The 16729-nt window shown below is 42.0% G+C and overlaps 1 protein-coding gene and 1 long non-coding RNA gene across 2 annotated transcripts; one reads left to right on the top strand and one right to left on the bottom strand.

Annotated features, from left to right (window-relative positions):
• Nucleotides 1–290: 290 nt before the first annotated feature.
• Nucleotides 291–10405, bottom strand: DNAJC19 (DnaJ heat shock protein family (Hsp40) member C19). Its single transcript, XM_069104805.1, has 6 exons — nucleotides 10186–10405; nucleotides 8229–8280; nucleotides 8064–8137; nucleotides 4272–4351; nucleotides 2582–2652; nucleotides 291–463 (listed from the first exon to the last, which is right to left on the bottom strand). Exons 1-6 carry the CDS (start codon nucleotides 10186–10188, stop codon nucleotides 393–395), a joined length of 351 nt encoding a protein of 116 aa, XP_068960906.1. The 5' UTR covers nucleotides 10189–10405; the 3' UTR covers nucleotides 291–392.
• Nucleotides 10406–10558: 153 nt separating this feature from the next.
• LOC138174291 (uncharacterized) lies at nucleotides 10559–16476 on the top strand. The gene is made up of 3 exons (XR_011171665.1): nucleotides 10559–12106; nucleotides 14249–14346; nucleotides 15726–16476. It is a non-coding gene; the product is annotated as an uncharacterized lncRNA (long non-coding RNA).
• The last annotated feature ends 253 nt before the right edge of the window (nucleotides 16477–16729 follow it).

Here is a 16729-nt window from a genome sequence, read left to right as displayed (position 1 = left end):
TGTATGAACATTATCTATTTCATAAAACTGTAAAGTTATTTGAGCCTTGTGGAATCAATATGGTATATTAGTATAAAATACTGCAGGCAAATGTGCACCAATTTGTTGGGTCACAGGAATAATGATTTGTTTCTGTAGGATTCTAAATATAGGTAAGTTAACTAAGGTATGTTTCAAGTTCTAGTCAATTCCCATTAGGAATTATAACATAACATTTGTAATCTAATAATTATAATAGCACCAAAATTAATGAAAAGAAAAACCCAAATTATACCAACTAATGCAACCAGTAAAGAAATATTACAGCTTTTATGAAGTTATTATAAAACATCAGAGCTCCTATACATAAAGTAATTGATGTATATATAAATTTAAAATTATCTGTATTAATTTTATTTCTTAGCTTGACTTTCTAATAAATCTTTAGCTTCATTGATTTTGGCTGCTATATAAGGAGATCCTCCTATAAGAAAAAAAAAAAAAAAGGAATAGTTATGGAGGTTGGGCAAAGAAATGTTTTACCTGACCAGAGAATACAATATATATATTTTTTCTTTTGCCACTAAATAATACTGGAACCATATTTTCACATATATCCTAGGCAACGTGAAATATTTACTTCAAAAATTATAAATAACATTCCTTTTAGCTAGCATTAGCAAAGAATTAGACTTTCCACATAAGTGAATTTTCAAGATAAAAGAAAGTTGTCCCTCTAAACATGAACACATGTACTTTAACATTTCTGATAGAAACTCTTCTAAAACATTGCAAGCATTGTGGTAAATGCAATCCAGGGAACATAATTAGAGGAATTCTTGATGACTTAGTCATCATTACAAACATTAATGACTATTAGATACTGCAAACTGTTGTTCTAATGAACTGATGTGTATAGGGCTGTTTGTCTGCACAGAAAGATCTCAGACTCTCAAGCCTTCTGAGTACCTGTGTTTGCTTTTTACATTATTCCTTATTTCCTAATGCTTACTCTTTTGGGACTCCTAATGTACTGTAGTTTAGGAAACCAGATAACCAGTCATTAGTACTACGCTTAAAGTTATCAGCAAAAAAACAAAGGAATCCCTCCTAAGTATGGATGAGAAATCTTTTTGCTACTACTTGATTCTTAGCTGTGCTTTAAATAGCTGAGGGTAATGGAGAAGTGATGTATTACTGTTATGTAAAGAAACCCATTAATATTTCATTTGATTTAATATTCCTCTGGTTACTTATAAGAAACCTTATATAAAAGTTACTTTTAACAACAGAAATGTTTCCTCTCAAATCTACTTCTTGAAAGATCATACAGTGGGATATTTTCTCACTGTCTATAAAACACGAACTATTTAAAAATAATTATGTACCAGTAACTAGTCTACAAATGAGCTGCCTCCTCAGGTGTGCATTCTCTGAAGACATTAATTATGGGTTTCTTAAGAGCAAATACCAAGGTCAAATGCTCACAGTCAAAGAGTTCAGGGCTGTGGTTCTAATTCTGTGGCAGATGAGCAAGATCTCAAAACAACCACTTAGCTCCTCAGCTGCCTGACTTCATAGGGATCCAGAGTACTAGGCGATACTTAAGGCCTCTTCAGGAGCTCATAGGTTACATCTCAGTAGTTTTCCCCGAGGATGATTCAGACTGACCACCTAGGAAACACTGAGACTGAAAGGAAGGAGTTCTTGTGTGTATGTTCTCCCTCCTGCCACCAAAGAAAGGTGATGTGCTAGGATAAAATTCTTTCCTGAAACAAAGATAGCCAAAAACCCCAGAAGGCCTGATAGGAAGTGAGGCTGATGGACAACTGCCTACATCTGATGGACAGTGCATGAGCCAGGAAAGCAGGAAGCACAAAATGTTGGGTGTGGCCAAGGCTACAAAAGAGTGACTTAAAAAAAAAGCCACTGGCTCCTTTTTTATGTCTTAAGACCAGGCTAAATGATGGCTAAGTAGGAAACTGACTGACACTACTTTTCAAAACATTACTGAAAACTCCCAAAGCCGGTTCACAGTTTTTAAGAGCTTAGTGGGGGCATTCTGAATTCTGATAATCAGTCATTTCCCCCAAATACGTTGGAAAAAAGGCAACTAGGTGGCATAGTGGATAAAGTGCCAGGCCTGGAGTCAGGAAGACTCATTTTTCTTGGCCTCAGACACTTACTAGTTGTGTGACTCTGGGCAAGTCACTTCATTGTATTTGATTCCTCACATGTAAAATGAGTTCAAGAAGGAAATGGCAAACTACTCCAGTATCTCTGCCAAGTAACTCCCAAATGGGGTCATGAAGAGGTGGACATGAATGAAAACACACATTTTGAGGAAATACTGAACACATGACATTTTACCTGAAAAACAGAAAGCTTTTACCCTTGGAAAAACCACCAAGAATAGAGTGAATGCTGCTCTTCTATTTTCTAGTTTAACAATCACCATTAACAATCAGGTTTACATTAAGTGTATAATGGAAAAACGGGGAGAAAATTTGTGACTCAAAATCTTGCAGAAATGAATGACGTAAACAAGAAGTTAATAAAGCACTTGATAAAGTAAAAAAAAAAGAGGATGATGACTACTTACCCTTGTCTGGGTGGTTTAAGAGCATGATTCGTCGGTGAGCATCCCTGATTTTCCCTTTATTGGCTGTAGGGCTAATAAAGAAAAATCACTGACTTTGGGACAAAAAAGACCTTTTTTTTTTTTTAAACAACTTAATGGATGCATGCCATATCAAATATATACAGAAATGACTAAGCTACTGAGAGTTTGTGGGCCACTGCCCAGTACAAGATCCTATGTGAGAACCATTGCTGGGATTTATTAAAATGAGTAAAACTTTACAGAATGAATAAAACTTCAAGTTAATTGAGCAAAATATTCATTTGCTTAGACACAGTCAACCAAAGGAGTCTTCTGAATTATGAAAAATAAATAGTTCCTTAGAAGAGTGATGAATTTCACTCAAGCAGAATGTTTTAACGAAATGTTCCCAGAAAATTGCTTAATATTTCAGTATCTGAAAATGAAAGAAAGTTTGCACTACAGAAAACTTCCTAAGAAAACAATTGGTTTAGTGACACAAAGAACTGTTTAAGACATGAATTCTAAAAATAGCATAGTTCTTTGTCATGTTGTCCAACTGATTTTTGCCAAGACCAAGATCACCTCACAGTTTTGGATAAAGAGGATTTATAAGACTTTTAAAATGCCTTTGGGGGGCATTTTCATTAAGACAAAGAATGAGTAATACTTAGACTTGCTCAAAATGAAAATGCTATATATTACTCCAGACTAAATTCTGGTTAGAGATATCATTTTTTTTTAACCTCAGTAAGCTTGATTATGAAATAAGGACAAAATAACTATATTCAGAGGATCACCATAGATGTAATCTAATTATATTTCATAAGCCTATTAAGTATGCTCCATTCCTTTTAGGAAGTCACATTAAAATTACTATGTTGTCATAGACCCAAGACCCTATAAAAACATGCTAGGGCTAAAATCATAAAGATACAGATCACAGAATCAAAGATTTAGAGCTGTGAAGGGCATGAGGGGTAGTTTAGATGAGAAAACTAAGTCCCAGCAAGGTAAAACAATTGGCAAAGACAGAAATTATGAATGATGGCTGGGATTTTACCAGGTTCTCTGACACTAAATCAAGCACTCTTTTTACCAAAGCCCTGGTCTGATGCTTTCAGCCAATCAATCATCACGAAGTCTTTGTTAGTTATGGAGAATGACACCTCCCTCCCCCTCAAGAGGATTTTGTAGGTTTTAAAAATGCCTACCATAAGAATGTACTAAATTTTACTGAAAAAGTTATGTTAATAAAGGCTAATGTAAGATTCATATACCCTGAATTCAACGATAAAAATGGTGTGAATCATGGTGCCTCCTACATTCACCCCAAACTGTTCCATCCTAAGAGTTTGGAAGCAGCTAAGCCAACAAGATGGTTCTCATTTACTTCCACACACAAAGGCTTTGTGCCATGCTGCCCCTTCTATGGTGAGTGCAGTGGCTTTAAGAATGTACATGGGAAGGAACCATATGGATATGATGGTCATGGTGGTGACAACTGCGTCCATGAAGAGATGAGCTTGACTTTCCCTTGACTTTTACATTATGTGAGACAGACTCTCACATCTCACATTTCCTCCCTCCCAATGGCGGGAATCCCATGTGCTCATGTACCCAGTGTATCAGAGCAATCTCAAATGTAGACAGTTCTATGAGGCTCTGAAATATGAGGTGTTTAACTTACCTGACTCCTAATATTAGTGCAGCTTCTCGCTTTGTCATTTTGGGTTCAAATCCACCTCTGTAATAGCCACCACTGAAGGCCTGAAAGGTGAAAGGCATTTGTAAGAAAAATTAATGGCCTAGGAAGAGTGGAGAATGACTTTATAGAAAGTTTTCAAATGAATCTTCAAAAAAAGATTAGCAAAGAATAACATTTCACTGAAGCACCTTATTAGTTTTGTTTCATAGAAATTGAATTTAAGTGGAATTTCTTTAGGCAGTTTCACAAATAGCACTAAATCATAGTTTAATTGATGCTCAAGATACAAGAGAACCAATCTAAAAGGTGAGCCTCAAGTCTCAGCACTACACTGACAGGACCAATGAACCCATATTGGAAATGAGGTGGCATTTGCAACTAGATGCTGCCAAACTGATATTCAAATGGAAAACATGGCAGGCATAAGGAGGCTGGAAGAGTAATTCAAAATTGCCATTTAGATCTTGGCTGGGATGGAGGGAAAGGAGGCTCTGGGAAAATGGGAAGAAAACGATAGTAACTGTGATGGGGAGTGTGCTACAGTCTGCATAGCCATACATAAGGGATGAAAGAGGAGAGCCTGATTCAGGTCAATCACAAAAATGGAATCCGGCCAAGACAACAGCTGTCAGTCAATAAGTATTCAGCAAGTGCCTACTCTACTATGAACTGGCTTTATTTTGCTCACATGTGCTCTGCCTCTGGAAGGACCTCGACAAGCCCAAGGGTGTCCACAGCAGGGCAGCAAAGGCAGGGACTGGAGGTTGGGCCATGAACCATTTACCAGGATGTTTCACCTGAAGGCTCAGGGAGGGTGGGTTGGGAGATGTGCTCATTGTTTTCAGTTACTTAAAGGGCTGTTCTGCTTAGCCCAGACACCAGAACTAGGAACAAACAGTGAAAATTGCAGATTTTAATTACTCTGAGAAGAATATCTTTACACCAAGGAGATCAGGAGCTTTTAAGAAGTGATTAGAGACAGGCCTAATTCAGGTACCAGGTGGACTGGGTAGCTTTTGATGTATCAGAGCATAAACTTCATTTTACAAGTGTCTTCTAACCCTGAGATTCTGTAAAGTCACCTGGCATGGGGACAATACATGACATGGTTGTTAAATAACCCACAGATGTAATTGCTTGACTTTGGCAACTGTGGAGAACAGAGGCACCATAGGACTAGAAACAGAAAAACCAATCCCATTTAAAAAAACTGTAACTAGTGGGGTGGCTAGGTGGTGCAGTGAATAGAACGCTGGCCTTGGAGTCAGGAGGACCTGAGTTCAAATCTGGCCTCAGACACTTAACACACACACACATTAGCCGTGTAACCTTGGGCAAGTCATTTAACCCCAATTGCCCTCTCAAAAAAAAAAATAAAAGCAGAAAAAACCCTATAACTAAATTAGGTTATATACTAATATAGAGGATCATGGAAAAGAAAAACTACCAGTAAACACAAATAATGTCGAACTGACTTCGTCTTTGTACGTCTCAAAAAACCACAAAAGGTACAGACCCAGATTTCAACAAGTCATCTGACAACATCTCTAATGATAACTTGTGGACAAAGCTGAGATGTGAGCTGGATAGGGAGGATTGGGAATGTCTGAATTATCATTTAGAATAGGCTGATAGTCAACCTGAAGGAAAGTCTCTGGTGGTATGTTCCAGGGTTCTGCTCTGGTCAGTATTTTAAATCAGCAGCTTCTTATGAAGACCCTGATGGTCGGTTACATGGAAACAGGATCTGAAAAGGTTTCAATAGGTTGGAATGCTAGGACAAATCTAGGATAAATTCAGCATGTGTAAACACTTTTAAGTCCTACACTTAGGTTCAAATCCAATTCAACCAACCTTTATTAGATACCTATAGTCCCCAGTTATGGGCCAAGATGCCAGAGACCACAAAAACAAAAGTCACTGCTTGGAAGTAGTTTATATCCCAGCTGGCAGATACAACATATACACAAATAAATACAAAGTAAACACAGTAATTTTGGGGCAGCCTCCACCTGTAGCCTCAGAAGCCAAGTTGGTGTTCTGAGCAGGAAGGTAGGGCAGACAAGAGCATGTACAGGGAAGAGCTAGATCTGTTTGAATGGGGTGGGAGGGGAGAGAGGAGACAGGTGGGGAGAGGGAGAGAGAGAGGGAAGGAGATGGAGAGAGGGAGAGATAGAGGGAAGGAGATGGAGAGAAGGAGAGAGAGGAAGGGAGGGAGAGGGAGAGAGGGAGGGAAAGGGAGGGAGGGGGGGAGAGAGAGACAGAGAGAGCTCACAACTAAAAGATGTGGGACTCTGAGCCTTCTCCTGTAGGAGACAGGAGCTGATCACACTTCTGCAGGGGCTTGATCATTCTGGCAGCTGTGTGAATAGTTTGCAGAGCTGGGAGACGAATATGAAGACCTGTCCCTTACAAGTCACTCTTATGAGAAGACTTGCAAGAGTTGAAGTGGAAGTGGAGGAAGGCTGCAGACACCTCAAATGCTAGAGGGTCACTTTTCACAGACCCCAGAGAAGGGATGCACTGGTGAGGATTAAGTCAGGACTATGTTTCTAAGAATGTCTCTTGCAACTCTAGAAATCTGACTCTGGGGATGAAGGCAAATCTCACAGAATGGAGCTTGGTGTCTCTGAACAAAATTTTCTTGCTATTCTCAGGTGGCACATTGACCGTGGTGATTTGGAGCACAGGCCTTCTAAGTAAGACTTCTTGGAGGCAGATGTGTACTGAGGTGCATTCTCCATTGCCAGTCACTTTCACAAGGGTATGGTTTCTGAGGGAGGGGCACTGATTCTGTAAGAACAGACCACACACTGATAGTGTTGCAACTGAGACGGGCCTCAGAGGACATCTAGTCCAAGCTCGTCATTTTACAGAGGAAGAAAACAGAGATGCGGATATAGTTACTAAAGTTGTATCCCCAAGATTGTCACTGTGAAATGACCCTCTTACTGTCCTGACAGATTCTGTAGACTCCCTTCCTAAGGAGAGAACAGTGCCATTTTCCACGTATAGAAAGAAAACATCTTTATATACTAATAATGATCGGTTTTCAGAACCAGTCACCGATGGGTGTTACAGTGGACTGCGTTTTGGAAGTCAAGAGCTCAAAAACAGGTGCCTTACCTGTATTAGGATCTACCCTATGGCTTATATGGCCCAAGCATACCAAAGGTGGAGACACAGGTCAGCTGGGACAACTGGGAGCACAGGAGATCTGGGCCCCCTCATCTGGTCACAATGCCCTACGCTTGGGCTACCAAACTTTTTGGAGATGAAAGTGATAGAAGCTGCTAAGGTTAATCTGATCAAAAAGACATCCTTCCAGCTGGTAGCCACCTACCTGATGTCTTCTCCTATATCAGAGGCTTTTCTGTGTCCTGCACCCCTTTGGCAGTGTGGTGAAGTATACGTACACCTCAGAATCATGTTTGAAAAGCATAAAGTAAAATGCATAGGACTGCAAAGAAAACAACTCTTATGAGGAGGTAATTTTTCCCCTATCCAGATTCACAGACCTGCTGAAATCTAGGTTAAGAAGCCCTGTTCTAGATCAGTAGCACTCAGGGACTGTACCTGAAACACAGTAGTGATATCATCTTATTTGGCTTGTCTAGTGGCAGGGATTCCTTCTGAACCCGGTCCTCTCTTGGTGAGGGAGAGTTGTGAACTGAGTGGAACAATCATCTAGAAATGTCCATCCCTCCCACACCCCCCCTCAACAATCACAGCTGAAATAGTTTAATGAAAAAGCAGTAAAAGAAGAAATCTTACACATTTTGGCAGACTTCGAATAGCTTGCTTTACTTGAGGCTCCATATGCTTCATTGTTTGCAAAACATATCGGCCTTAAAACAAACAAAAAAGTGAACAAAACTTTACATAAAAACGAAGCCCCAGGTCCCCCATGTTTCTTCCATTCTTTTATCCACTACAAACCTGCAAATCCTGCAGCAGCGATGGTCAGCCCCACAGCTACCACTGTGCTGGCCTAGAGGAGAGAGAAAAGTTACTTCTTCCATCCTTTCCCTTCCCTTCCCCTGGTGAGTTAGTCCCCTCCCCACTTCTCTTCTTTACGATTTTCAGTTTACATTTTAATAGTAAATCTTATTTAAAAAAAGGTAATAACAAAGTCCTAGCCTTTAATGTTATGAACATTTCTGAAGCCGCCCTAATGACTCTTTCATCTCTAAATCCCAAATCCTCTCAGACTTCAAAGTTTATTTACTTTTTTGGCTTTTTTTATGGGGACTTAAAACATCAGGGTAGCTTAATGCTACAAGCAGAACCTACCATTAGGACAGAAAGTAAGTGCAAAAGCACAGGGCCAGTCAATGAAACTGCGCACCAGGCAGAGAACAAATAAATCTTGCCTACCAGGAATTTTCCCTGGCCTCAGGAAGGTTGAAACAAGGGCACCAGGAGGCCAGAATCAAGAACGGAGGGTAGGGAGAGGAATTCATGGAAGACTACTCAAACCCTAGCAGTTTTACTATTTACCAAATTTACCATTGGAAAACCCCGTTTAACTGAAAGGACGAAGCACAGAAGGCTTCCCTCTACACAAGCCCCTCCCACTCCAAACAGAGAGAGGACTCTGGACCTGTGATGGAGGGGGGAAGATGACACAGGAAGAATTTAAACGTCCGAGTTAAATTTTAGAGCTGAGAGGAACCATAAGAGGCCATGGAATCAAGGCAGAACAAGAATTTCCTTGACCACATCCCTGAGGGGTGGCCAGTCAGCCTTTGCTCAAAGACCCCCATGTGCAGGACGCCTCCCTCCCCTCCCTGACAGCCCTGCAACTGTTAGTTCTTCCTCACTTTTAAGGTCAAAAATTGGTTACTCTGCAACTGCTACACTTTGCACCAAGTTCTGCCCAAGTCAGCAAAGGTACGTGCGTGTACGCACAAATACGAATATGCATGTACATGTATACTTGTGTATATTAAAAATACACACACCTAGACACAAATATATATGAGCGTACACGCATGTAATACCTCTCGTATATGCAGACATGCACACACACCTCTCTCTCTACACATTCGCTTGCATGAGACACAGAGAGATTCAGAACCAGAATGAATGAATGCATGCTCAGGGATCAAGCAGCTGGAGCCCCTGACCAGTCACAGAGTAGGAGCCTGGGCATAGGGGTGGGCCACGTGGCTCCTTCCAGCGGCTTCTAAGTTACTTTGTAACCTGCTGGGGGCCCATTTCACAGATGAGGCGGCCGGATTCTCAGTTACTTTGTAACTGCTGGGGGGCTCATTTCACCTAAGAGGCGGCTGGGGTGGAGGTGGAGCCGGGGGCTCTGGGTTCAAAGGCAGCGCACAACATCCTCAGGCCACCCCGTCCCCCATCGGGGCTCTCTTCACCCTCGATTTTCAGGGTGAGAACCTGGGGCCGAATGAGAGCCTCGCTAACGGCTGCCTGGCTAACTGGGGTCTGTGGCAAGATCTGAACTTGGGCCTTCCCCTCTGGGGGGCCTCAGTTTCTCTGTCTGTAAAATGTGGGTACTGGGCTAGACGACCTCGGATCCCACGTGACTTAAAGGAAACAAACATTTATTAAGTACCTACTATGTGCCGGCCGTGTGCTAAGCAATTAGGAAATATCATCTAGTGCAGGCCTCAGTTTCCTCGTTTGTAAAACACTGGGGTCAGGCAGGACGCTCTCTAGTCTGGTGAGGATGGGGACCTGGGTTCGAATCCCGGTTCTGCCCCACCCCATGACTTCGTGACCTTGGACAAGTCCCCATTCATGCACCCCGCACCCCCTGCCCCGCGGGGGGCCAGAAGTCCCTCTAAACGCGCGGCGTCTGAGGGCCTGGGTTCGAAAGAGGCCCCGCCGCCGCTACCTCAGTTTCCCCTGCTGCCCCCAGGCCGCTCACCATGGCTCGGCCGGCGCTGCCCTGAGGCGGCAAAGCCGCAGCTCATCCCAGCCCAGAGGCCGTGCGTACGGCCCGGCCCGGCTCGGTCCCAGGCCCGGGCTCGGCCCCAGGCCCCAGCTCCGGCCCCGCAGCGGCGGCCTCAGATCCGGCACAGCGAGGAGGAAGCACGCGACCACCAAGCACCACGGGCTGGCGAAAAGCGCCGCGGCCCGACTGTCGTGAAAGGGCGCACGAGCGCGAGGCCGGGAGGGCGGGGCGCGGCGTCCGCTGCGGATTGGCCGCAGTCTGGGGCGGTGCGGGTTCCTATTGGACCGGAGAGAGTCAAGAGGCGGGCCGCAGTCCTGACCCACGCCGGGCTGTTCCCTTGGGGCGGGGGCCCTTCAGAAGGCAGCTTCCGCACTAGGGAGCCAAAGCAGCTCACTCATGTGTAACCTAAAATTATGTATACTATGCTATATAACCTAACATATAATTGTTTATACTATGATACATTACAAAATATTACGTAATAGAAAGGAGACCTGTAAGAGGGGAACCAAGAAAGAGAAGGGCCGCCAAACCCTGGAGAAAAGAGTGTATTCAAGAGGAGAAGTCAAAGAGTCAAGACCAAAAGCTGAAGAGAGGTCGTTTATCATGCGCCTGCTGTGTGCCGGGCACCATGCAAGCTGCTGGGAACACAGGAACAAAGATGAAACAATCCCTGCCCTAAAAGAGCTCTCCTTCGATGTGTGGAGACAAAACATCCGGGTGAAACTGTGTGCAGGATCTGTGCAAAATAAATGCAAGAACTTATGGGGGGGCGGGGTTAGGGAATACTAGTCTGGGACATCAGCAAAGGCTTCATGTAGGAGGTGGCATTTGAGCTAGGTTTTTTTTTTTTTTTTTTTAGAAGGGCCAAGGCAGGGCAATTGGGGGTAAGTGACTTGCCCAAGGTCACACGGCCAGTAAGTGTTAAGTATCTGAGGTCGAGTTTGAACTCAGGTCCTCCTGACTCCAGGGCCGATGCTCTGTTCACTGTGCCACCTAGCCACCCCCTGAACTAGATTTTTGAAGGAAACTAGAGATTTGAGGAGGTGGGAAAGCATTCTAGGCACAAGTTGGCAGGGGGGACACCCAATACAAACAGACAGAGGAGGAAAAATAAAGACCAGGAAAGGCCATCAGATTTAGCAATTGAGTGATGGTTGGTTACCTTGGAGTAAATAGTTGTAGATGAGTAGTTGGCACAGGATCCATGTTGAGAAGGGTGAGGTCAGAACAGGATGGCAATGAGTATAAATTAAGAGTCTTCCTATTAAGGGTAGATGAAATCTCATATCATAGCTGGTTGCTGGCCAGAAATAGGGGAGCACCTTCAAGGATTATCTGGGTAGCTAGTGCATGCACAGAAAGGACATCAAGATTTCTATCTTCAGGAGCCTAGGGACGCTGCCGTGTCTGGCTCATGCACCTGTTTGTCCCTAAATGCACAGAACCTTAAAGAGACACTTGCAAATATGCTAATGTCTAGAACCACAGAATGGGACGAGTACTGTTTATACTGTAGACCTAGCTACTGTTACTTTATCCGCCTTCTGTCCTTCAAGTTCCTACTCCAGCACCTTGACTCATTTCCACAAGTTCATGCCAATTCAGGCTGTGAAATCACTGAAGCTCGCTGGGAACTGTCCCAGTACTTAGTGGAAACAGTATCCCTCAGTTTCCAAGACTGAATACCAGCAAGCTCCTTCCCTGTATGAGGAAGCATTGCTCAAGATTGTGTGAAGACCTCAGGGTGAACAGGTGCTATTTCCATCACTGCTACTCAGCTCCTCAAAGGCAAGGGGTTCAAGAAGAGGAAAAGCTACTTTGGAAGTGAACATCTGCTTAAGAAGATGGCGTCTGAGAATGGGATTTAGATTTCTGGACCACAACTTTAAATGTAAGAATGACAGGCACTGGGCCATGTGTGGAGTATACTATAATGACTAGTAACAAAATATTTACCTGAAGTCTTGCAAATCTAATCAAAAGGGCTTTAAATAAAAGGAAAAAAAAACAAAAAGGAAGGGAAAAAAACCTACCTATTTATGTTGCTGTCAGTCATAGTCTTGGTTTTCTTAGCAAAGATACCAGTGGTTTGCTATTTTGTTTTCTGGTGGATTAAGGCAAACAAAGGTTAAGTGATTTGACCAGAGTTGTACAGCTCTGAGACTGGATTTGAACTCATGTCTTCTTAACTCCAGGCCCAGTATTCTATTCACTGAGCCAGTGCTGTGGAGCTAAACTTGATTTATATATTATATATACTTTATGATTGTGTGTGTGTGTGTGTGTGTGTGTGTGTGTGTGTAGCTAGGAAGACTGTGGTTCAAATCCCACCTCTGGGCATATAGCCCATATTTATATGACCCTGGGCAAGTCACTTAACTTCTGAGTGCTCCAAGAAACTCTCCTATACAAATTCTATGCGTGTTGTAGATTAGATGCTGATTTGTACCAGAGACCCTACATCAATGAAATCATAATTTCAGTCCCCATGATATGGATACACACATATACATACACATTCATATATACACACACACATGTCTAGAACAGGTATGGAGGTGGGTGGGGTAATAGCATTTAATCGTCCAATGAACTTTGGGCACCGCCATTGCTGCCAACTCTAGTCAAGGCTGGGAGAACAGCATTAGACCAACATAAGAAGTGTATGTATGGACTAATACAAAAGAAACTGATATGCATTATTTACTTGTTTCTTCTTTCTCCTTTTCTGCTTAGGAGATCATATTAAGTCCAAAGGTTATGTGTTTTTTACAATTCAATTACATTTCCATTCAATTAATATCGAAAGCTAGCATGAGATACTAGTTGGCTGACTCTAACTATTTCTGATTTGAATGTGTTTCATGATTGGGAATGAGACATCAGAGAGAAAGGCAGTGACTGGGATGTCGCATGCAGAGAGAACAAAATAGAAGAAATAGACTGTGTTAAAGAATTCCAGGATCTTTTTTTTGGGCAACTAGGTGTCATGGTGTCATGGCTTGGAGTCAGGAAGACTCATCTTTGTGAGTTCATATCTGCCTTCAGACAATTACTAGCTGTGTGACCATGGGCAAGTCCCTTCACCCTGTCTAACTCAGTTTCCTCATTTGTAAATTGAGAAGGAAATGGCAAACCCCTCCAGTATGCTTGCTAAGAAAACACCAATGGAGTCACAAAGAGTCAGACATAACTGAAAATGACTGAATGTTGAAAAATTTCTTCTGGGGCCTCAGGAGCTAAATGAAAGAGAAATGAAAGAGAATTTTATTGATTTATGTTTCATGACTTCTTTAAGGTAGAATAAAATTATTAGTTCAAATTCCCCTTAGGAAGCAGGTAAGCTTATCAGTAGTTTCTTGTCTGGTGGGGGGGGAGGGGACAGGGAGAGCTGCCCTAATATTAATACCAATTCTAATACTAGTCCTAATATGAATACGAGCACCAACACTAGTACTAATAACACTGACACTGCTATTAATACTAATATTAATATTAATACTAGTACGAACACAGATACTAATATTAATACCAATACTAACATCAGCACTAATACATTAATACCAACATAAATATTAATACTGATTTTGATACTAATACTAATATTAATAATATTACTAACATAGATACTAATATTGATACTAATTCTAACATCAGCACTAATACATGAATGCAAACAAATATTCATACTTATATTGATATTGACACTAATATTAATAATATTACTAACACATATACTAACATGAAACTAATAGTAATGCTAATATGGTGATAATAATGAAGGTTCATGTTAGGTATCATTTTAAGGTTTGTAAAGTGCTTTGTGTATATTATCTCATTTAAACCTTACAATCAACCAGGTAGGTAGGTGCTATTATTATTCCCATTTTATAGTCGAAGAAACTAAGGTTTGTGGAGGAAACTTGCCCAGGGTCACACACAGAAGTGTCTGTGCTGGGAGCCTGGCTCTTCTTCCTCCAATTCTGGTCTCTGAGCATCTCTTTCCTTCGTCTCTGTCCCTTTGTTTTCCCAGTTTCAGTTCTCCTCAGACTCATGATTTTCTGCTCTGCATAAATGGAGGCCCCCCTGCTGGTCTGTCAGCAAGTGGAACTGACCACGGATACAGTCTATGTGAGAGCCTGGGATTCGGGGGGGGGGGAGACTGGGGGGCTGACAGACAAGCTTGATAACTTGATTGCTGACGATGGCAGCTTAATGAGGGTAAAATAGGTGGTCTGCAACTTGTTTGTGAGGATTATTAATAACATCGTGTCATATATTAATAACATCATGTCATATAGAACAAAGCTGCCCTTGAGGGTCTGTCTGGAGAGTCCTGTTTCAAACCATGCTGAATGGGGGCTGGATGGCAGGGGTGCTGAAGACAGATGGGGCAAAAAAGCTCTTGAGCAACTAGCTACAAGTTCAGCATCATCTGGAATTGGGGAGACCAAAGAGTGAGGTCAGAAACAACAATGGTGGCTAGTAGGAAACAGGGTCTCATCTTAGTCTGAAGGAATCTGGTTCAGACAGTTTGAGGAAACCATCCTGGCCCTTAAATGGGCATCTTTGTAGTGACTCCCAGAGGGAAGTGACCAGGGGCCAGCATTTGGTCAGTAGAATCACAGGATGCTAGAGTTGGAAAGGACCAGGCATCACCCTCTGCAACATTCCTGGAAAGTGGTCATTCAGTCTTAGTCAATCAACTAACCAACAAGCTCTTATTAAGCACTTACTTTAATGTGTACCAGGTACTGTGGCTTTAAAGACTCACATTCTGTCATCATGAGGGAGTGAGTTATGGTAGAAAGAGTATTGGCATGGAGTCAAAAGACCTAGGTTTGAATCTTGGCTTTGTTATTTCTTAGTCAATTCCCCTTTCCAGGGCTCAGTTTCCTTATCTGGAAGATGAAACAGTTAGATTTGATGGTGTCTAGGATCTTTTTCATCCCTCATTCTATGATATTATGATCTAGAGATGAGAGAATATTCACTTTCTTTCAAAGAAATCCATTTTATAGTTTATCACCTGTAATGGTGATAAACCTCCAGATGAAATTATCATTGCAGCTTTGCTCCTAGCTCCATCCATTGGGATGAATTCAAATAAGTAGCCATTTATTAAGCATTTACTATGTGGGAGGCACCTGCTAGGTGTGCTGAGCATAAACACAAAAATGAAAACCAGTCCTTGGCCTCCCAGAACTTACTTTCTACCAAGGGATATAATTTGTAAAGAGGACCTCAGTTTTCTTATTGCTGAAATGAACTAATTGGCCTTTAGGGTTCCTTTTGCCTCTGTCCAATGTCCCGGCTCTCTGTCTTTATCTTTTCTTTCCCTTTTAAAGAACAATTTCAAAGGTATAGCTCAGGAGTATGAATGGATATAAATCAATCATGGCATGATATAGTGGATAGAGAGTCTTGTATTTGGAGTCAGGAAAGAGCTAGGTTCAGTTTTTATCTCTGATGCTTACTAATGTTGTCTAACTAACTTCTCTGATTTCCAGCTCACCATCTGTAAAATGAGGAGGTTGGGCTCCATGATCTCTATGGTCCTTTCCAGTTCTAAATCTGTGCTCCTTTAATGTGGCATTAATGGGACAACCCAGGGCGAAGCAAGGAATTCGCACCATGTGAACTTCATGTCTTCCAAGGAATTGGATAACTCCTTGCCAGATCAAAATCATCATCACAGGAGGACTTCTTACTTTCTAGAATGAGAGAAATGATTATTTCTCTCTCATAGCCAGTTATGAAAATTGGGGAGACCCAATCTTTTTTCCCTGGCCTATTTCCTTGTTTGAAGCCCAGTCTCAAGGATAAGGTTGATGGGAGAGAGGATTAACATTCTCCTCATTCTGGATATTGCTACTCTACCCAACTAGATCAGACTTCTGATCTAAAATATATTCTTGTCATTGTGTTCCATTCAATCTAATTTGGGCAGAGGTAGATCCTCTGTCAAGGATGCCCAAGGCTGTCTGTCGGTAGTCTGGTTATAGAGGTTCAACAGAGGATCCTCTGTTCAAGAGTGACTTGATGTCCCTCTCCCAGCCCCTTATTAGAGTAGGTCCACATAATTATTAATTGTTAACCAGTCAGAATTGATTGTCACCTTCTGAAACATCTACTTTTTTAAGGGCATATAAGCTGTGAGCCCCAGCCATGATTGCTTTTGGTCCAAGAGAGAGACAGCCAAATGACCATTCCCTTTATTAATAAAATACTAGCATTACTAATTAAATAATTACCCAGAAATCATGTCTCTCGAACCTTTTAAGTGTCACAGGAAGGAGGCATCATCAGTGTTCCTCCTCAGTAGGGTGATCAATGACACCAAGAGAGTACTTTGGAATAAATTACATCATTTATCAGGCTCTAATTTATTCAGCCCTTGCCAGAGATCTTCAGATAGACCCTGACCATTTGTCAAATATACCATAAAGAGGATTCTTGTATGGTGGTGGACTAAACTTTATAACCTCTGAGGGACCTTCCAGCTCTGAGTTTC

Source organism: Petaurus breviceps, unplaced genomic scaffold (genome assembly GCF_028583685.1).
Source record: "Petaurus breviceps papuanus isolate PSGF00001 unplaced genomic scaffold, PetGlider_PUasm1.0 688, whole genome shotgun sequence".
Taxonomy (NCBI): domain Eukaryota; kingdom Metazoa; phylum Chordata; class Mammalia; order Diprotodontia; family Petauridae; genus Petaurus; species Petaurus breviceps.
Note: the sequence above shows the minus strand (reverse complement) of the source record. Positions and strands in the feature narration are given on the sequence as shown.

Excerpts from the sequence above, each read along its gene's own strand:
- DNAJC19 (XM_069104805.1), bottom strand. Across the intron at positions 8,138-8,228 it reads CGCTGCTGCAGGATTTGCAG|GCCGATATGTTTTGCAAACA; the intron begins GTTTGTAGTGGA and ends GTTTGTTTTAAG. Across the intron at positions 2,653-4,271 it reads GCACTAATATTAGGAGTCAG|CCCTACAGCCAATAAAGGGA; the intron begins GTAAGTTAAACA and ends TTTCTTTATTAG.